This window comes from Rattus norvegicus, chromosome 7, assembly GCF_021556685.1.
Source record: "Rattus norvegicus strain SHRSP/BbbUtx chromosome 7, alternate assembly SHRSP_T2T, whole genome shotgun sequence".
Classification (NCBI taxonomy): Eukaryota; Metazoa; Chordata; class Mammalia; order Rodentia; family Muridae; genus Rattus; species Rattus norvegicus.
In genome coordinates, this window is record NC_141540.1 from 29836867 (window position 1) to 29858672 (window position 21806).

The 21806-nt window shown below is 49.1% G+C and overlaps 1 protein-coding gene across 3 annotated transcripts in view; it reads left to right on the forward strand.

Moving 5' to 3' along the window:
* Positions 1–21806, forward strand: part of Appl2 (adaptor protein, phosphotyrosine interacting with PH domain and leucine zipper 2) — a 51785-nt gene that overhangs the window by 26883 nt on the left and 3096 nt on the right. For 2 of the 3 annotated variants that reach the window (XM_087557814.1, NM_001108741.1), the window contains 11 exon segments: positions 285–431; positions 6418–6500; positions 9374–9532; positions 10771–10959; positions 12114–12156; positions 12318–12374; positions 12457–12545; positions 14481–14639; positions 14800–14852; positions 17133–17307; positions 21744–21780. In XM_087557814.1, the coding sequence (XP_087413940.1) occupies positions 285–431; positions 6418–6500; positions 9374–9532; positions 10771–10959; positions 12114–12156; positions 12318–12374; positions 12457–12545; positions 14481–14639; positions 14800–14852; positions 17133–17307; positions 21744–21780 (1191 nt within the window). 3 annotated transcript variants of the gene reach the window in all.

Consider the following 21806-nt stretch of genomic DNA (forward strand, 5'->3'; position numbering starts at 1 on the left):
CCTTGAGCCAGATTAATTCCTGGGAATATAGACTTTTGCATGAACCAAATGTGTGTTGCTGACCCATTTTCCCAAAGGTCATCACTGGGCACTGCCACTCAGGGTATTTATTGACTGCCTCACACAGTCTGAGGGACTGAGGTGCTGTGGCTGCCTTGACGGCTTCATTGGGATTCCTTTTCAAGCTAAGGTGGAACCTTATCTCTGCCATTATGCTAGTTGTGAAAACGTCTATGATGAAGGCTTGTACTCTGCAAAGTTCCCAGGCCTTTCCCTCTCCCCAGGTGAAGACGGACGTTGCAAAGGAGGTGGCAGCTGCCCGGCGGAAACAGCATCTGTCATCCCTTCAGTACTACTGTGCACTGAACGCACTGCAGTACCGCAAGAGGGCAGCCATGATGGAGCCGCTCATAGGCTTTGCCCATGGACAGGTAGGGGAGCCCCTTCCCACGAGAGGAACCCGAAAGCAATCAGGAGAAATGAAGGCATCGTCATGGAAACAGATGTACAGTACCATGGGAAAGTTCCTAGGGCTCAGCTCTTAAGGAAGCTTCCAGCTGGGCTCGACCTGTGAGGCCATATGTTCAGGAAGCTATGGCCACATCCCAGGCCTCCCTCAGGGAAGAGCCTGCCTGCCTTCCAAGAAAGCGAGTCCTGGCTCTGCTTTCTGCCCGGGTCACGTGGCCCGTGTAGAGCCGGGTATGTAACACATTGCTTTCACAGCGGGCACCACAGGCCCACCCCACCCAGGCTGGATACCCAGCTTGAAGCCGGGGTATCCATGGTCCTTTCCTACCCTGCACTGTCAGGCTCGCCCTGGCTGGGTCATTGGCAGATGGTATGTCCCGGATGCCACTGCATGTGTGCTCCCTCCCTCCCGGGGCATGGGAAATTGTACCTGCACTTTCTGAAGTCTCCAGGGGATTTAGTCAGCTTCCTCCCACCTAGTTAGTGAGCCACTATTACCTGCCTTAGGGATGCTCCAGTTTAGGGACGCTGGCCCAGCTGCCACGGCACAGGTGAGTGGCAGGGGCCAGCATGAGCCTTCTTTCCCTGCCTTACCCCTGCGTGACTCTCAGCCCTTATTACAAGACAAATGCACCAGAAGCTTTGGCCATTTGATAATCTATGAACCAGCTACCAATTTAACACGCATGAGCATCTCCGGCTTTTAGATTACATATATTTCAAAAGAATACCTCATCAGCTTCTCTAAGGGACAGGGTGGGCATGTCGGAGCACCTTTAAGCAGCCAACCACGACTGTCTGTCTTTCTGACGTAGTTGTTACATGTTGATTGAGGAGTTCACTGAAGTCAGCTACACCTGCGGAGGTATTAATTTAATTAGGGCAGTGTAGCCTCTCAGTCATCTGAATAAACATGGGTGACCCAAAACTAAGCACTGTCCTGTTGGGGCCTTCAGCCCTCATCGGAGACCCCTGGCTTCCACAGAATGGGCACTGTGCCGACTCTGTCCTAGCCATGTTTGAGAACTGTGCTTTTCTCTCTGTGATCACGTCCTATGTGTCCCCCGGCAGCCCTTGCTGGGACAGCCGTTCCTGCTCACTTAATTAAGCCCAGGAACACGGAGAGGGAAGGTTTGTGTCTTGTCTGCAGGCTGCAGAGCTTGCTTGGTGGTGGACAGTTTCACAGAGGACCCAAGGGATATGGCAGCAGGCTCCATGCTTTCTCCCAGCCAAGGACGATGCCACCTCTCCTAGTCAGGCTTTTTAAATGATTGTACATTAGCTACAGGAGAGAAGAAGAAGGGAGTTTGGTGCTGTAACACAGGCTGTCCCAGCCTGGGAGGGCAGAGCTATGCCCTCAGGTGCTTGTGGCAGAAGACTGGGGAGGGGCACTAAATGGTTCATCTGGGAACTCTCCTCACTTTAGACACAGATCTCCCAGCTGAGTGTTGCCTGACGGTGTACGTTGTTGTTGACTCAGAAGCATGTGCTTTGCCTCAGTCCTCGGGTAGCACTGACTCTGGGCACCGCCTGTGTCAGCTAATGGTGTGTGAGCACTACAGCCCAGCTGTTGGCAGGCCCAGTAGACTACTCAGGCTTCATCACCCACTTAGGGAGGTGGGTTGCCCCTGCCTCAGCTTCTCTGGTCCTCAGAAGACAGACTTGAAATCAATTTCTCTTCCCCAGCCTCAGCACTGGGTTTTATCAGTTGTATAGGTTTTCCAAAATCCCATGTTGGGGGGTGGGGCTGCGGGGTGTGTGCGACACATGCCATGGCATGCGTGTGGAAGTAAGAGGAATCAGTTCTTTCTATCATGTGAGTCTACAGACCAAGCTCAGGCCATCAGACTTGGTGACAGGTGCACGGAGCCATCTCAACAGCTCTGTGAAATACTGGCGGGCGGAAAGTGACCTCTCATGTGGTATTGGCAGGGTAAGCGTTAGGCAGTGGGGCTGTAACTTCCTGTGTTTGGGATTGGGTCGACCCAGAGAGCTCACAGTAACTGGAGAGCAACCCAGAGGCTGAGAGCAATGCTGCAAAGGAGGCCAGCAGGGAAGAACAGAGGCCCAGATGCCGGAGGCTGACTGAGAAGGTGGGGACTGAGGAGTGTCATAGAAGATGGACACTGACTGATGAGTGTCATAGAAGATGGAGACTGACTGATGAGTGTCATAGAAGATGGAGACTGACTGATGAGTGTCATAGAAGATGGAGACTGACTGATGAGTGTCATAGAAGATGGAGACTGACTGATGAGTGTCATAGAAGATGGAGACTGACTGATGAGTGTCATAGAAGATGGAGACTGACTGATGAGTGTCATAGAAGGTGGAGACTGATGAGTGTCATAGAAGATGGAGACTGACTGATGAGTGTCATAGAAGATGGAGACTGATGAGTGTGATAGAAGATGGAGACTGACTGATGAGTGTCATAGAAGGTGGGGACTGATGGGTGTCATAGAAGATGGAGACTGACTGATGAGTGTCATAGAAGATGGAGACTGACTGATGAGTGTGATAGAAGATGGAGACTGACTGATGAGTGTCATAGAAGATGGAGACTGACTGATGAGTGTCATAGAAGGTGGAGACTGACTGATGAGTGTCATAGAAGGTGGGGACTGATGGGTGTCATAGAAGATGGAGACTGACTGATGAGTGTCATAGAAGATGGAGACTGACTGATGAGTGTCATAGAAGGTGGAGACTGACTGATGAGTGTCATAGAAGATGGAGACTGACTGATGAGTGTCATAGAAGATGGGGACTGACTGATGAGTGTAATAGAGATGGGGACTGACTGATGAGTGTCATAGAAGATGGAGACTGATGAGTGTCATAGAAGGTGGAGACTGACAGATGAGTGTCATAGAAGGTGGAGACTGACTGATGAGTGTTATAGAAGGTGGGGACTGACTGATGAGTGTCATAGAAGATGGAGACTGACTGATGAGTGTCATAGAAGATGGAGACTGACTGATGAGTGTCATAGAAGGTGGAGACTGACTGATGAGTGTCATAGAAGATGGAGACTGACTGATGAGTGTCATAGAAGGTGGAGACTGACTGATGAGTGTCATAGAAGATGGAGACTGACTGATGAGTGTCATAGAAGATGGAGACTGATGAGTGTGATAGAAGATGGAGACTGACTGATGAGTGTCATAGAAGATGGAGACTGACTGATGAGTGTTATAGAAGGTGGAGACTGACTGATGAGTGTCATAGAAGATGGAGACTGACTGATGAGTGTCATAGAAGATGGGGACTGACTGATGAGTGTCATAGAAGGTGGAGACTGACTGATGAGTGTCATAGAAGATGGAGACTGATGAGTGTCATAGAAGATGGGGACTGACTGACGAGTGTAATAGAAGGTGGGGACTGATGAGTGTCATAGAAGATGGAGACTGACTGATGAGTGTCATAGAAGGTGGAGACTGACTGATGAGTGTCATAGAAGGTGGAGACTGATGAGTGTCATAGAAGGTGGAGACTGACTGATGAGTGTCATAGAAGATGGAGACTGATGAGTGTCATAGAAGATGGGGACTGACTGATGAGTGTCATAGAAGGTGGAGACTGACTGATGAGTGTCATAGAAGGTGGGGACTGATGGGTGTCATAGAAGATGGAGACTGACTGATGAGTGTCATAGAAGATGGAGACTGACTGATGAGTGTCATAGAAGATGGAGACTGATGAGTGTCATAGAAGATGGGGACTGACTGATGAGTGTAATAGAAGGTGGGGACTGATGAGTGTCATAGAAGATGGAGACTGACTGATGAGTGTCATAGAAGGTGGAGACTGACTGATGAGTGTCATAGAAGATGGAGACTGACTGATGAGTGTCGTAGAAGGTGGAGACTGACTGATGAGTGTCATAGAAGATGGAGACTGATGAGTGTGATAGAAGATGGAGACTGACTGATGAGTGTCATAGAAGATGGAGACTGATGAGTGTGATAGAAGATGGAGACTGACTGATGAGTGTCATAGAAGATGGAGACTGACTGATGAGTGTTATAGAAGGTGGAGACTGACTGATGAGTGTCATAGAAGATGGAGACTGATGAGTGTCATAGAAGATGGGGACTGACTGATGAGTGTAATAGAAGATGGGGACTGACTGATGAGTGTCATAGAAGATGGAGACTGACTGATGAGTGTCATAGAAGATGGGGACTGACTGACGAGTGTCATAGAAGGTGGAGACTGACTGATGAGTGTCATAGAAGATGGAGACTGATGAGTGTCATAGAAGATGGGGACTGACTGATGAGTGTCATAGAAGGTGGAGACTGATGAGTGTCATAGAAGGTGGAGACTGACTGATGAGTGTCATAGAAGATGGAGACTGACTGATGAGTGTCATAGAAGATGGAGACTGACTGATGAGTGTCATAGAAGGTGGAGACTGATGAGTGTCATAGAAGATGGGGACTGACTGATGAGTGTCATAGAAGATGGAGACTGACTGATGAGTGTCATAGAAGATGGGGACTGACTGATGAGTGTCATAGAAGATGGGGACTGACTGATGAGTGTCATAGAAGGTGGAGACTGGCTGATGAGTGTCATAGAAGGTGGAGACTGACTGATGAGTGTCATAGAAGGTGGAGACTGACTGATGAGTGTCATAGAAGGTGGAGACTGACTGATGAGTGTCATAGAAGGTGGAGACTGACTGATGAGTGTCATAGAAGGTGGAGACTGACTGATGAGTGTCATAGAAGATGGAGACTGACTGATGAGTGTCATAGAAGATGGAGACTGACTGATGAGTGTCATAGAAGGTGGAGACTGATGAGTGTCCTAGAAGGTGGAGACTGACTGATGAACACCATTTGGTATTTAATATTGCAGGGATTCAAATGGTTTCACAATGTTAATCTGAAAGGTCAGCGGGCCAGAGCCTCCTGTGTGTTTTACACGTGGGGATAATCCCGCTCATCTTCCTTGACCTAAGGACAGGAGCACACACTCCCGGGGAGTTCTCAGATTAGAGGGAAGAATATCACAACACTGCTGATAGCATCACTGGCCACACCCAGCTCCCAGAGGAGCCGGTGCTAAGGTCTTCACAGCAGGGAAAGTCTTCACAAGAGAAGAAGGCTGAACTCTTCAGCGTTGGCAGCTGCAGTCTTACACTCTCTCTTTCCCGTGCCTGACCCTTCACATGTGCTGGGCACCCAGACCTGGGCTGTGAGGATCTCCCTGGTGTCCCAGGAAGCAAGTCCTTCAGCACCAAACCCCAGCAGCTGTGGATTCATGCCAGCTTCCCGGGTCTCGTAGGTGCCACTTTCCCATAGGCAGAGAAGCATCCATCCCAGAACCCCAGGGAGCAGATGTGCCTCACGGGTTTTAGCAGCTGCTTGATGCCAGATCCCTTCTAGTGCTGTGGTTGGAAGAGGCTTTTAAAAGTCTGTAGCCCCGTTTCCCATTTCTCATAGCTCAATTCATCTGTCCATGTATCCTAAGTTCACAGCTATGCTGTGATGGCTCAGTGAGTGCTCAGGCAGATAAGGGTGGGCATCGCATGCTGGACTCCATCAAATGTCTGTCTGTCCTGCTGGGCCTGAGCATCTGTCACATGGCTCTTCTGCACTTAGTGCAGGACGTGGAAACTGGCTTAGAACTCCTAGAAGAGAAAGCCCTGGTGGCCATTTCAAAGATGATCGGTGTGACTGTTGCCATGTACGGTTTATTCTGGTATCTCCTGAAGGAGGCACCACAAGGCTGTCAGGCTCCACCGTCCCCACTGACAGATGTGGGCATCCTCCACAGCATGATGGAGGTAGGAGATGGAGAGATGTGGCCTGATTGATTGCCAGCAGGGGGCTAGCAAACTTGTCAGTTGTTCCCACAAGGTCTCTCCCAGTTAGGGAACTGGCCAGTTACCTTCCTAGCAGACATTCAGAATACTGCAATTGTATCTTTCAGATTAACTTTTTCAAGAAAGGAGCAGAGATGTTCTCCAAAAGTATGGACGGTTTCTTATCATCCGTTACAGACATGGTTCAGAGGTAATGCTGCTCTCAGGCGAGGCATGGGGTTCCTTCTCTCTTCCCAGTGAGTCAGCCTCTCTGGGAGGGGAGGCTTCCACCTTTAGAAAGTCAACAGAGCTGTCACCCTGTAGCAAGCCAGGCTCTCCCAGCCTGAAAACTTGTACTCCCACTGAGTCCAGTTGGAATCCCCTCTGTTGATGTCTGGGTGTCACAAGCTGTGAGCTGCAGGAGATGTAGATTAGCTTTCCCTCTAGAATTATGGGATCAGAAACCAGAATTGCTTTGACTTTTCAGGGAGTCCTAGCTGTCTTACTGGTTTACCCTAGCCATAGAGTGCACACTTTAAAACCCCATCACTTTCCTCAGATGGTCTTACCTGTGCTTAGTGGTTGGGAGGGCTGCCCCAGCTCCTGCCTTGCCCCCTTCCTCAACCCCATGACGGGAGTTCTGAGGTGGCTCATGGACCACATCTGCAGACTAGTTTCACCAGAGCATGAATATGTCACTCTGAATATCTGTCGAGATTGATGTGTGGGTTGGGTTTGGGGAGGGGGTGCTATAGTTTAAGAGATACAAAGTAGTAGAAGGAGGAGACAGGAAGGCCAGAGTTGAAGGCCAGCCTGGAGCACGCGAGACCTTTCAGGACCTCACCCTGCCCCCAAAGAGGGAAATTCACAGAGTGGAAATAATAGATGAGAAGGTTTCCCGATGCTGTTACATTTCAGACAGCTGAAGAGACCCAGGAGGAATTTAGTCAGGCACAAGTCCACCAGAGTCTCTAAACATGAAGGGTAAACCCTGAAGAACCAGTACCAAACCCTGAGCTTGTCTAGTGGCCAGCAGCAGGGAGGACACAGGTCAGACTCACACTGATGCTAGAAAGCAGCTCGTGAAATCCACATGCCTTTCTTCTCGTGTGTGGTTGGTCCTGGGGATGTCTGAGGAAAGTACAGAACCTGCCATTCTGTAAGCAGCCCGTTCTCTCTCAAGTAGGACGTTTCTTTGTCCTTTGTTTTTTAGGCAGGGTTTCATTTTGTAGCCCTGGCTGGCCTGGGCGCCTCTGCTCTGCCTCTCTCTGCCTCTGCCTCTGCCTCCAGAGTGCTGGGGTTAAAGGTGTGCATCGCTGTGCCTGACACTAGCACCTGAGTTTCACACCTGTGAGTAAACACCAGCATTGTCTGTCAGTTGTGAGGACCTTCTGCTGCCCCGCTGTGCGCAGGTGCGGCCCACCCACAGGAGGCCGCGGGCATTTTCTGCTGCTGGCACTACAGCATTGCCTTCCTGTGGGGAAGACGTGGTAGCCTAGGTGCCCACGGGTTCTCAGAACTCAGCCGAGGACCAGACAAGGCAGCATGGCTTCAGCCACCTGAGGAACTAGGCTTTTTTCAGTCCTTAATCCCATGGTGATATATTTCTGTGTGCATGTTAGAAAAACACTTCTAAAACAAAACCCAGCCAGCTTTGGAGAGTTGCAGCTGAAGTGGTTACTTTTCTACCGTGGTCTTTGGGGTCTTGGGAGCTTCTGGTTAGTGTAGGCTTTTGAGACTGTATGGGGCTTGAGAGAACAAAACAGCTACTGAAACCTGATTTGTGTGCCCGGTGTCACACTGCTGCATGTGGGCATGTCTCTGAGGACATACCCTGCTTTCAAGAGGCAACTCTCTCCACACAGTCTGAAGGACCTCAGTGGGTCTGCCCACTGACTGCCTCTGAGAACCCTGTATGTGGTTGTGTTGCCACTCCAGTCTCCACCATGCCTGGGCACAGTGGTGTAGACCTTTAGCCCAGCAATTGGGAGGCAAAGGCAGGCAAACTCCATGAGTCTGAGGCCAGCCTATTCTACATGGTGAGACCCTGTCTTAAAACACACACACACACACACACACACACACACACACACACACACACACACAGGGGGAGGGGGAGGGGGAGAGAGCAGGTTAAGCTAGTGAGTTTTGATCTATAGTGCCAGCCCCACCATCTCAGTAGAGAAGTCCCGTGACACTCACACCAACAAACTGAGAGCTAGGTGGAATGGCCAAGCTTGGAGAGGAGGAAACCCTGAGCTCTGACCTTAAGAAAGGCTCGTTGGGACTTTGCTGCACACATCCATCTAGCTAATGACTGCCATGGCTCTGTCTTCGTGTAACCTCATGTGAAGTGGGTCTCCTTATCTCTGGTGTGCATTTTCAGATGTGTGGCCATCTGGGGATTTCCTCTGAGACTTTACAACCTACGTGGGACCCCAGTACTGAGAGTCTGCTGAGGCAAAACAAAAAGCTCCTGTTTCACACAAAAGTTCCAAGTTTCTACACATCATCATGTGTACATGCATGTGAAACAACATGTGTACATGCATGTGAAGCCAGGGTGTCACACCAGAGCCTGGTCATTGGCGCCCTTGTTCTCTATGAGCCGTCCTTGACCAGTGAGCTGTGCCATCTCAGGGCATATAGTGACTGTCTTAGGACAAGCCTTGGCTTTGAGTTATTGTTGTACCTTGGTATTTCCTGGTCATTCCTATCTCGCACAGCCTTCTCAAAGCCTGAGCTAGGCAGTATTGTTCTGTTCCTTTCCTCAGGGGAGGGAGGCTTTGGTAGGCTACCTGTACATGGACCCTGAGGATGAACTCACAGATCAGTTCCTAAGATCTGTTCATCAGAGCTAAATGTGGTACCCCCGAAACAATGCTGTTCTAGAATGGTGGCTTATGTCACTTCTGGTAATGCAGCTTTCTGGGCATAAAGAGGGTAGAGCTGTGGCTCCATGGGAAACTGGTGGCTCCATCTGTAATGCAGGATGCTTCTGTGGTGAAGCAGGCCCTGTCACCTGCGGAAGGAGTGGTGAGTCGGCCTATGGAGAGTGGCTGACCTGAAACCTTCCGTCTTAAGCATTCAGGTGGAACTGGAAGCCGAGGCCGACAAGATGCGGGTGTCCCAGCAGGAGCTGCTTTCAGTCAGTGAGTCTGTTTACACTCCGGACATCGATGTGGCCACACCGCAGATCAACAGGAACCTCATCCAGAAGACTGGCTACCTCAATCTCAGAAAGTAAGAATGCCATACACTGTGCTGAACTGAGCCTTCCCTGGGAGGTAGCCCCAGAACCTGTTTCTCTGTGGCCAGGAAGGGCTGTGTGTGGTAGTGATCAACAGAGGATGAACCCCCACTCCTGCTTGACTTGGGAAGCTTATGGGGCCCCAGCTCCAAGCTGCACCGAGACGTGGCTGAGGAACCGAAGCATAAGAACCTGGGGTCAGCGCCCTGGTTCCAGGGGTTGCAGGCCACCCTTGTTTAGGCATCATGGTCATTTAAATGTTGTCACTCTAACTACTGAGCCCTTGACCCCTGCTGGCTACAGGGTAAGAGCAGTGCCACAGAGCCAGGGTCAGGTAATCCCTCCAGATTGAATTACACCTGCCATGGTCTTCTCTTTAAATGTCCATCTGGAATAAAAGTTTGTCGGATCTAACTGCTCCTAAGACCCCAAAAGGCTGTGGCCATGGAGAGTGGAGAGCACTGGTATTGGTGGCTGACCTGGCTGGGATATAGACGACCTCCATCTGTGGCACCTGCCTCATTGTGCTGATGAAGTTCTGGTGTGCTGGGACCCCTCCAGTGTTAACAGTTGCCATTAAAACATTATTGGAAGGACACACGTAGTCCCTGCATGTGGCTGCTGTTTAGCAAATATTAACCAAATGTTTTTAGCAGTAGGCTTATCCGATGCAATGGCGCTCTTTTCTGCAGGAGGAAACTTTCCCAGGCTCATCATTGGGAGACTATAGTACCCACTAGTTCTGTAGGGGAAAAGTCCTTAACATTTTGAAGCTTTTGCCAAGAAACTGTCTTTTCCTCTTCCAAATGGCCCACCAAATGAGAATGGACCCCAGGACTGGGGGAGAGGTAGTGTGTGACCCTGGTGACACGTAGAAACAGTATGGTTCAGTTCTACATCCCAGAGAAACGAGGCTCTCAGTTCCTAATTGTGATGGGCAGATTCTAGTTAAGGCTGGTGGGTGTGGAAGCCTAGCTTGGCCACACTCGGGGGGAGGGGTAAGCATTCATGCCTGCACAGCTGGCGTTGGTGCTGTCCTTCCTCATGGAGCCAGTCTTCCCCATGACTAAGCGAAGTGTATTTCTGCCGCTGTTGACAAAGCGAGTTTCAAGTGTTCTCGTAAAGCAAAGGCGTTTCTGAAGTGCTGTCATTTCCTAGGAACAGGCAGATGGGATGGGGTTGCTGTCCCCAGGCCCTAGTGTTAATGAACCTTCACACTCAATTCCCACAGCAAGACGGGACTGGTCACCACCACATGGGAAAGGCTGTACTTCTTCACCCAAGGCGGGAACCTCATGTGCCAGCCTAGGGGAGCTGTGGCTGGAGGCTTGATTCAGGACCTGGACAACTGCTCTGTGATGGCGGTGGATTGCGAAGACCGACGATACTGCTTCCAGATCTCCACGCCCAGTGGCAAACCGTATGCCTCATATCTTATTTGGGAGGACAGTGTAGGAAGTGCCCTTACCGCAGGCTGCTAGCTTTAGTTCCCATGTGCCAGTCCTCCACAGGAGCCGCAGTTCAGCCCCTGTTCTTCCAGAGAATGGTTTTCTGTTCTCTGTAAACTGATGCAGGGGACTGGTCCAGTTCACCTCGTTCAGAAGCCCCAGTGCGGAGCCAGCTCTGAGTTCTGGGAGGAGAGATGCGTGTCTATATCCAGCCAGTGTAGATGCGGATGTTTGTCAGCAGAGGTAGAAGAGAAAGCTGTGACTCCGGTCTCTCAGGGGAAGACTAAGGAGAGCAGGCAGGAGACTGCCCAGTTGGCCATTTCATATCCAGAACAAGAAGTGTGAGAGATCTCCACACCTTAGGACCTTAGGACCCAAAGAATTCACACCTCAAAATGTGGTAGCCTAGAGTTCTCACAGTAGATTACATCCTGCTGGCTCCCCTCCTGTCTGGAGTAGTGGTCTCAGTTTGTGTTTAGAGTTCCGCATCCAAAGAAATACCGCTGCATGGCGGTAAAATGCTGGGAAGCTGTGGCCATCCCTTCTTCCAGTTAGTAGAGCAGTTGGACACGGTCCTTCCTCTAACGGTGGCCAGTGGCTCATAACTAAGATGGCCGGGTTCTTGTGGCCCCGTTTGGTTCCTGAGCATCCCTGGGCCTGAGTCTCTTCAGATACGAAACAGAAATGGTGTCTGTGTTGCTCTGCCATAGTTATAAGGAACAAAGGAACTGGTGGAGCAGAATCCTTGAAAGAGTAAGGCCATCGTGAAGGTGAACTCTGAGTTCTTAGATACCAAGGTGCATCTTTGAGAAGGGCGCATACTGTCCTGTCATCATCTAAGAAGAGGATTGAGACAGTCCCCACTACAGTCCTAGGCTAGATGGTGAAGTCCAGCCTTCTCTGCAGAGGACGACGCTGAGGCTAGATGGTGTAGTGCGCTGGTAGGAGAGCCAGGTCTGAACCCCATTTTCCTTCTGACCCAGAATGCTGCTTTCCTGGTGTCAAGTTGTTACAATGAACGTTGCTCACTTCCTAAGGCCAGGAAGCACTCTACCTTTGCGATGGCCTTACCGCTTTCAGGGACTCTGCTCTACCAGGTCTTTTCCTTACATCTTGTTTATTTCAGGGGGATAATTCTCCAGGCAGAGAGCAGAAAGGAATATGAAGAGGTAAAGCTTTGTCTGCTTCATGTCTATTTGTCTCCCTCTCTCTCCCTCCCCTCTCCTCCCCTCCCCTCCCCTCTGTTCCCCCACCCTCTCTCTTTGTGTGCGCCTGTGTATGCATGTATGTGCATGTGTGTAACTGGGATTCTTTCTAATGTCCTCCACAGTGGATATGTGCAATAAACAATATCTCCAGGCAGATCTACCTGACAGACAACCCAGAGGTAATTAACAACTTCCTGCACTCTACCTGCAAGGTAGGCGTCCCTTCCAGGACTGAGCCTGTCTCCTATGGCTTACATTTAGGCAGTAGCCATCAAGTTGAATCAGACGGCTCTTCAGGCGGTGACTCCGATTACAAGCTTTGGGAAAAAACAAGAAAGCTTCTACTTCAGGTAACTAAAGAACAAGGAAAATAGCATTGTGGAGCCACGCTGTATAGAAATCTAAAATGCATTCTCGAAAGCCTCCACGAATAAGCAATAGTTATGGCAGAGACCTTAGTAATGTGCTCACACTCACAGCACAGAGAAATGGAGTCAGTATTCAGATCTGATTGCAATACCCCTGCCCATGTTCACTGCCTCGCTAACGGGCCCTTGTGCCCCTTGTGTTCGCTTCATGGTACTGTCACCATGTCACCTTCTGTGTGCCCATGGTACCGACTAAGCCTTCTCCATACATGCATAGGTTCAGACGTGCATCTAAGTTTCCACTTGACTACAATTTCTGTAATTGCTGTAATAAGCCTTTCGGTCATTTATTAGTATTGAGTAATTGGGGTGTCTTCTGCTGCTGTGTGGGAGCGGGGTTAGGGGAGCATCAAGCACCTGGCCTCCTCGCCCCAGCCTCCCACCTGCCGGAGTTACAGGTATCCGTCCCACACCTGGTCCCACCCGGTCGTTAACTGAGCACTTCCATGCACACACGTAAGCACTGCTTAAGGATGCTTCTAGAGCTCCCACCTTCTGTCTCAGCGGGTCTCACACGGTTAATCAGGTAGTAGAGGTTTGTCTTACGTGTGTGAACGGCATTAAGGGCATATTAAAGTCAAGATTCTGTTTGTGTCTTTTAGTGTCAGGTAGAAAGAACTCCAGCAGATGGCCTAGAAGGGAGTCCTTAGAAAACTCATTAATTGTATAGCTTTTTGGGATTCAGGCACTTGGCACTGGGTCCATGAGAAGGAATGGTAGGTAAGGCTACCAGATAGATTTGAGTCACTGTAAAAAGCCTCGGTAATTCCCGCTCAGCGATTACAGGAGTGGGCTACTCAACCCCTACAAGGCTCAGGATTGAGAAAAGAGGCGACAGTCTGAACCAGGTTTAGAAATTGTTCTGCATCATCCACAGGATGAACTGAAGAGGGGTGGTGGGGAAGGCAAGCTGGAGACATTATGTGTCTATCCACATTTCACTGGATGGAAGTCTGTCAGGTAGCCATTGCAGTCCTCATGAAGTATTCAGTTATGACATGTTTGAGAAAACAGAAAATGCTAATGTAAAAATACCAAGAGAAAAGATCCTGGAGGGCCTTTTACGGTCTAGACTCCATAAGGGATGGAAATGTTGTGACATTCCATGCCCTTCAGAGGAGTTTACACGGTGCCTTAAAAAGGATTTTTAAAGGGTAAAGTCGAATGACAGCATTCTAGCCTCAAGACAGAAGCAGAACACTCATCACGCATGTAGCATGCCACCTTCTGGGGCTGTCTCCAGCCGTGTGGGCCACAGGACAGCACTCAGGAGGCACACCGGGTACCAGGCGCTGTGACTTACTGAAAGTACCACAGAATTCAGAGAAGGGACAGAGGAACGGCCGACACATTGGTGTAGTCTGAGGTGGTGCAAGGGAGAGTTGGATAAGCACTGGAATGAAACTACACAGGACTGAGGAACTCATGGTATGTTTAGTGTCTTGAGTGGTGGCTGTAGTGAGTAGAAAGGGTGTTTTCAGATAATTATGGCCAGATTGCAATGTTAGGTCCAGATATTTTGTTCTTTTAGCTAACATGTCTTCAGTACCTACTGTGTGTCATCTACTATGTGTCACTGTGGGCTGGCTGTCACCTCACTCCTAAAAAGTCCATCTCTGAAGGAGAAACTAGTATGTACGTCCCAAGACTTGCCCAGAATGGGGAGCGACAGAGGGACCAATGGTGAGCAATGAAGAAGTGAACAGGTCTAGCCAAGGATGTGCAGTTGAGGAAGGTTTATTTGTAGGATAAACTGTTAACGGTTGGAGACTCCTTTGTGTTTCAATATGTAAAAGTCACATCAGCATTAAACAAGTGGTGAACTTTGATCAAATTTTTCTCCTTTTTATATTTTAGTCAAAACATAAAAAATTCAGACACAGGATATGTCAAGATTGTTCCCAAAGCAGCAGCCAGCATTCCTGAGACAGAGGAACTGATTGCACCTGGGACACCCATTCAGTTTGACATTGTACTTCCTGCAACGGAATTCCTTGACCAGAACAGAGGCAGCAGGTAACACCTGAGGTGGTTCTGTCTGGGAGGTGAAAGCCATTTGTCTGTGTCTTTACTCACCGCCAGCCTGCTGCTGAGATGCCGTCCTGACTGAGTTCAGGCGCTAGGCGTCTCGTCAGCTGCAGCTGTCAGGACTACTGACCTCTGGCTGTTCCCCCAGGCGCATCAACCCTTTTGGTGAGACGGAGGATGACTCATTTCCGGACGCAGAAGGTAAGTGCCCCGTCTCATGCTCCTCTGGCTGTACAAGTGAAGAGGTCCTGAAGGTGAGAAGCCGTGTACTAGAGCAAGGTGTAGCCTAGGAATTCAGATGTCACCCTGCAGCAGGTTCTGTGAAAACTAGGACAGAAAGGCAGGCGATCTTGGCTTTAGCCCGGCCATGCCCTGTTTGAAATTCCTGCCCAGAAACACTATCAAGTCTAATTTGTTTTTATATCTCTATAGAGCATTTTTTCAAAGAAGAAAAAATGGTCATAATTAAAGTGGAATCTCTGTAGCTGAAGTGATAGCCAACGTCTGTAATCCCATCATAAGGGGGGCTAAGACAGAGGAGTACTGAATTCAAGACCTAATGTAATGAAGCGGATCTTGAGATCTGAGCCAGGACAATGTCAAGTAATGTGAAGAAGCCTGGCAAGAACTCTGATATGGCTTCTTGATGGGAGTCTCACACCGTCTCTAGGATAGAACTCTTTGCAAGGACTCCCTTCAAGTTTAACAGTACTTAAGAATTTACAGAAGGAGCCAAGCAAGAGACGGAGGGAGTGATGGCTCAGGGGTCATTTGCTGCTTCTACAGAGGGGCCAGGGCTGCTTTCAATTCCCATGAGCAACATGGCGGCTCACAACCATTCGTGAGCCCAGCAGCAGAGGCTCCAATGCCCTCTTCTGGCCTCTACGTGTACTAGGCACGCAAGGGGCATGTACACATAGAAAATTATTTTAAATTTGCATGAACATTGCTAGAGAGAAGACTCAGGAGTTAAGAGCATTCAGTGTTCTTGCAGAGGACTCCAAGTTGGGTTTGGCTACCAGCACCTCTATCCTTGCTTATAACTAAGTGCCTTTAGCAGCCAGAGATTAACACTTTGGCTTCCACAGGCACAAACACTGCCCATACACATAAAAACAAAAGTAAACCTTTAAAAAAGATTTGGCTACACAAAGTTTTTGTTTTATTAACAGCCCGTGCTTTAGAAATGACTCTGCCTAACGCCGTGTACCTAGCTGACTTTGCACAGCCCACATAGAAGTATTTCAGATTCAGCTGGGTTTGATGGGCTGTGTCCAATAATCCCAGAACTGCTAAGACTTGACAGGAGTCACTGGGTTCAAGACCAACCTAGTCTATGTAGCAGGATCCTGTCTCCAATAAAACTATTTATGTAAAACTCCAGGCCTGGGCATGGTGGCTCACACCTTTAATCCGAGCACTCAGGAGGCAGAGGCAGGCAGATCTCTTGAGTTCAAAGCCAAGTCCAGGATAGCCAGGGCCACACAGAGAAACCCTGTCTTAAGAAAGAAAAAGGCCCCCTCACACCACATGTAGCATGTTTTAGCATGTTAGCTTTGTAAACAAGGATGAAGTCTTCTAATCATCTTTCATTTATTGCTAGGTCCTTTCAGACTGTGCCACTGCCAAACCTGGCCTACGGCACAGGCCTATAGTACCCACTATTTGGGGGTAGGCAAGGGGCTGGTGAGTGGATATAGAGATGGCTCAGTGGTTAAGAGGACTGGTTGCTCTTCAAAAGACCTGGGTTCAGTACCCACATGGCTGACAAGAAGCCATGGGACCAGATATCCTGTTCTGGCCTCCAAGGGCACTGTATGCATGTGGTACACTAACATACCTATAGGCAAAACACCATCTCGAATGAATGAATGAATGAGGAAAGGTTAGCTTTAGAAGAAAAGGTCCTGATAAATCAGTTAACCAGTAAATGCATAAGGAAACATTAGCTTAAAAAAATAAAAAGCCCTGAGTTTAGGACTTCTGAGGGCTGGGGATGTAGCCCAGGAGTAGAATACTTGCTTAATGTGCACAACGCCTGGGGTCTACTCTGAGTATTTGAGGGGAGGGTGGTGTCAAAGCCACATACTTACAAATTGGCAGTCTTGACAGTGAGCAAATTACACTTTCCATTCATATATGGGGTGTGACTTTGGCTGTGTGGTAATAAATATGTGTATGGACAAAGTGTTAGGTGTGGCCTGGCAATACATCTGATTTGTCCGAACTGTTCCCCGACCAGGGAGTCTGAGAGGTAGTGGGAAAGGCTGACTGAGTGACAGAGGATGTTCATCTGTCACCACGTAGCATTTTATAGCTGGAAAACCAAGGGCACATCTGTGGGAGCTCCAGACAGATGAGACAGACAATAAGGGGTCAGAGCTTTCATTGCTGGGCCTGTGAATGGATGGCAGGTTCCGGGCTCTTGGTGTTGGTGGTGTGCCCGTGGTCATGTGACCAGCAGAGCATGCTCTCTTGCAGACTCTCTCTTGCAGCAGATGTTCATCGTTCGGTTTTTGGGATCGATGGCAGTTAAGACAGACAGCACTACGGAAGTGATTTATGAAGCGATGCGACAAGTACTGGCTGCTCGGGCTATTCACAACATCTTCCGCACCACGGAGTCCCACCTGATGGTTACCAGTCAGACTCTGAGGTATGTCCGTTCACCTCAGGCTCTCACACTGACCCATCTGGAATGTTACCCACGTCCTCTCTGCATTTGATGTGTAGAGTAAAGATACATTCTGAGGCAGAACTGGCGAGGCGTGGCGATACACATATGCGATCCATGCACAAGGGAGGTGGGATCAGGAGGACTGGAGCCAGCAAGAACCGCCTTCAGATCCCTATTGTTATTAGTGTGTTGTGGTAAAAGTTAAAAAGGGAGGTTTTCTATCAGTTCCTGTGAACCAGATCTGCTTGCTCCAACGGCTACACGGTCCGCAAGCCGCCCTCTCCAGGCTGTCTCCCTTTTAGTCATCCTCTCCGCACGGCCCCCTAGGCGGTAGTTACCACGCCTGGTGCATGCACACACGCACACTTACTTCTCCTTCTGCGGACCCTGCATGTTACTCCACACAGGCAACAAAACCAGATCTGCCCGCTCCAACTACCTTTCAGCCATTCCTTTCACACTGTCCTCTTGAGCCTGGTAAAATCAGTTCCAGAAACTAGTAATTTAGCAATTAGATTTATATATTAAATTCTCAATCCATACAATAAATTCACCATCAGTTGATAAAGATATAACCACCTACCACAACAACAGAAAATTGATCTAGTTCACCTGAATCTGAACCATCCTCCTCCATCGACTCCATCTTGATCTCCTGCTTCCCCTCCCCTCCCGCCTACACTTCCTTCCCATCCAGTGATAGGCTTCGCCTTATCCTGGACCTGCCTTGCACATAATGACACCATCCTACATGAGTGAATATAGATTATTCCTTACCTGAAATACTAGGGGCTGGCACTCTTCCTCACTTTGTTTCTTGTTTTTCTTCTCTTTCAAATTATTTTTACGTATATATAATGAGGTATCCTGGAGATGGAGCCCAACAACTTTACACATAAAATTTGTTTCATCTGTACCTTATACACAGTTAGTATACAAAGTATTCTAATAATATTTTTTTTACGAGAAACAAGGTTTCATGGTGTGGAATTTTCACTACATTTCTAACCCAAGTTTTCAGGTTAGGACTGTCCCCCATGATGTCACTGCTATGCAGTCATCGTGTCATCTCAGAGTATTGTTTTTAGAAATTAGCAACACAGAGTAGGAATCTGTCTAAAACGAAGCCACACAGTGTCCATGTGCAGCTAAGCAGGAACCTGTGAGGTCAGGCTCCAGGCATAGGCTGTTACACGTGAACTGTCCAGTGTGCAGCCACACAACACATGCTGCCTACTTGGTTGGGCACATGTTTTGTCTGCAGTCAGTTTTTTAGGTTCATTCCATATTCATTACATATCTATGTGGTGACAGATACAGAGCCAAGTCAGTTACCTGTTCCTTCCCCTCAGCAGGGTGGTTGCTTGTGTTAGGTGTGGAGCCCTGGTTTAGAGTGAGTTAGGTGTGGAGCCCTGGTTTAGAGTGAGTTAGGTGGGAGCCCTGGTTTAGAGTGAGTTAGGTGTGGAGCCCTGGTTTAGAGTGAGTTAGGTGTGGAGCCCTGGTTTAGAGTGAGTTAGGTGTGGAGCCCTGGTTTAGAGTGAGTTAGGTGGGAGCACTGGTTTAGACTGAGTTAGGTGTGGAGCCCTGGTTTAGATTGAGTTAGGTGTGGAGCCCTGATTTAGAGTGAGTTAGGTGTGGAGCCCTGGTTTAGAGTGAGTTAGGTGTGGAGCCCTGGTTTAGAGTGAGTTAGGTGTGGAGCCCTGGTTTAGAGTGAGTTAGGTGGGGAGCCCTGGTTTAGAGTGTGTTAGGTGTGGAGCCCTGGTTTAGAGTGAGTTAGGTGTGGAGCCCTGGTTTAGAGTGAGTTAGGTGTGGAGCCCTGGTTTAGACTGAGTTAGGTGTGGAGCCCTGGTTTAGAGTGAGTTAGGTGTGGAGCACTGGTTTAGAGTGAGTTAGGTGGGAGCACTGGTTTAGACTGAGTTAGGTGTGGAGCCCTGGTTTAGAGTGAGTTAGGTGGGAGCACTGGTTTAGACTGAGTTAGGTGGGAGCACTGGTTTAGACTGAGTTAGGTGTGGAGCCCTGGTTTAGACTGAGTTAGGTGGGGAGCCCTGGTTTAGAGTGAGTTAGGTGTGGAGCCCTGGTTTAGAGTGAGTTAGGTGGGGAGCCCTGGTTTAGACTGAGTTAGGTGGGGAGCCCTGGTTTAGACTGAGTTAGGTGTGGAGCCCTGGTTTAGAGTGAGTTAGGTGGGAGCACTGGTTTAGAGTGTGTTAGGTGTGGAGCACTGGTTTAGACTGAGTTAGGTGTGGAGCCCTGGTTTAGAGTGAGTTAGGTGGGAGCACTGGTTTAGAGTGAGTTAGGTGTGGAGCCCTGGTTTAGAGTGAGTTAGGTGGGAGCCCTGGTTTAGAGTGAGTTAGGTGGGAGCCCTGGTTTAGAGCGAGTTAGGTGGGAGCCCTGGTTTAGAGTGAGTTAGGTGGGAGCCCTGGTTTAGAGTGAGTTAGGTGTAGAGCCCTGGTTTAGAGTGAGTTAGGTGTGGAGCCCTGGTTTAGAGTGAGTTAGGTGTGGAGCCCTGGTTTAGACTGAGTTAGGTGTGGAGCCCTGGTTTAGACTGAGTTAGGTGTGGAGCCCTGGTTTAGAGTGAGTTAGGTGGGAGCCCTGGTTTAGAGTGAGTTAGGTGGGAGCACTGGTTTAGAGTGTGTTAGGTGTGGAGCACTGGTTTAGAGTGAGTTAGGTGTGGAGCCCTGGTTTAGAGTGAGTTAGGTGGGAGCACTGGTTTAGAGTGAGTTAGGTGGGAGCACTGGTTTAGACTGAGTTAGGTGTGGAGCCCTGGTTTAGAGTGAGTAAGGTGTGGAGCCCTGGTTTAGAGTGAGTTAGGTGGGAGCACTGGTTTAGACTGAGTTAGGTGTGGAGCCCTGGTTTAGAGTGAGTTAGGTGGGAGCACTGGTTTAGAGTGAGTTAGGTGGGAGCACTGGTTTAGACTGAGTTAGGTGTGGAGCCCTGGTTTAGACTGAGTTAGGTGGGGAGCCCTGGTTTAGAGTGAGTTAGGTGTGGAGCCCTGGTTTAGAGTGAGTTAGGTGTGGAGCCCTGGTTTAGACTGAGTTAGGTGTGGAGCCCTGGTTTAGACTGAGTTAGGTGGGGAGCCCTGGTTTAGACTGAGTTAGGTGGGGAGCCCTGGTTTAGACTGAGTTAGGTGGGGAGCCCTGGTTTAGATGGAGTTGGGGGAGCACTGGTTTAGCTGCTGTGCCTAGGCCTGTGGCTGGTGTGACGTCTCCTCAGTCCTCAACCCCGGCCTGCTCTGAGAAGGAGCACCCTGGCAGCACTTAGTGCATGCCAGCAGGACAAAGGCAGCCAGGACCTACTTCACTCTTGAGTAACTGTGTGTGTGCACACTCTACAGGAGGCCAGAGGACAACTCTGGTGAGTCAATTCCAGGGATCAAAATAAGCAGGCAGGAAATGAGCTCAGTGAGCCCCAGCCTACTCCATTTTTAAAATCTCCTTAAAAAACAAAAACAAAACAAAAAAACTTGTTAGGGACCTCATTCCTGAGAATTAAGATTTACAAATAAAACCCTGTCTTTAAAAAAAGCTTCTGAAGAAATTGACACATGCTTAAAATCTAGAACTATCTCTGCATATTTGCTTATTCTAGACATTTTTACAAACTGTCAGTTTACTTTCACCTGTAAAAATTTGCGTCAATCCCTCAAAAAGTACACCATACGCCAATTAATTTTAACACCAGAAGTCCATAATAGCACTGTATCATCTACAACAGTAGCGAGTGATTCAGTAATGCCTTGCCAGCAAACATCAGCATTCTCAGACAAAATGAAGTGTGTTTTTGGAAGGCATTAGAGATGTATTATTTCTGTGTGTTCGGTGCCCTTTGGGCACATGTGGAGGCCAGAGACAGACATCGGGTGTCTGATCCTGTTGCTTGCCAGCGTAGTCCTTAAGTCTCACCGAGCCAGAAGCAAGCACCCAGGATCAACCCATCTCCAGCCACTCAAGGCTGGGGCAGGTACATGCAACCACATGTGGCTGTTAATGTCTACACTGGATGCCTCACATAGCAAGGGCTCTTAACCAGCTGAGCCATCCCCATCTCTCACAATGGCCTTCTTTGGTCACAGCCACACATTAGTTTGGTCAGGCCTCCCATTCCCACCACTCTCCTTTTCTCTGAATAAACTGCATAGGGTAAGGTGTTTCAGCGCCTAAGGACTAAGCTGCCAATGAGTATCCGTACAGAAGGCCCACTGTGTTATGTATCAGGATAGTAGAAACCACAGTAGGACTGACTTCCTGTCTGCTATGCAGTCTTCCACGCCAGGTACTTTGGGTAGAAACCACAGCACGGGGTCACACAGGACTGCCTTATCTTTCCCTCAAGCAGGCCTTACTTTTCATACATGGGACATCTGTGGGGTTTAATGTCTGTGGAGAACGCGTATGGTGATGCCTGTCTTACGATTTCAGGTTGATAGATCCTCAGACTCAAGTGTCACGGGCCTGTGTAAGTACCTGCTGCATCTTTATGTT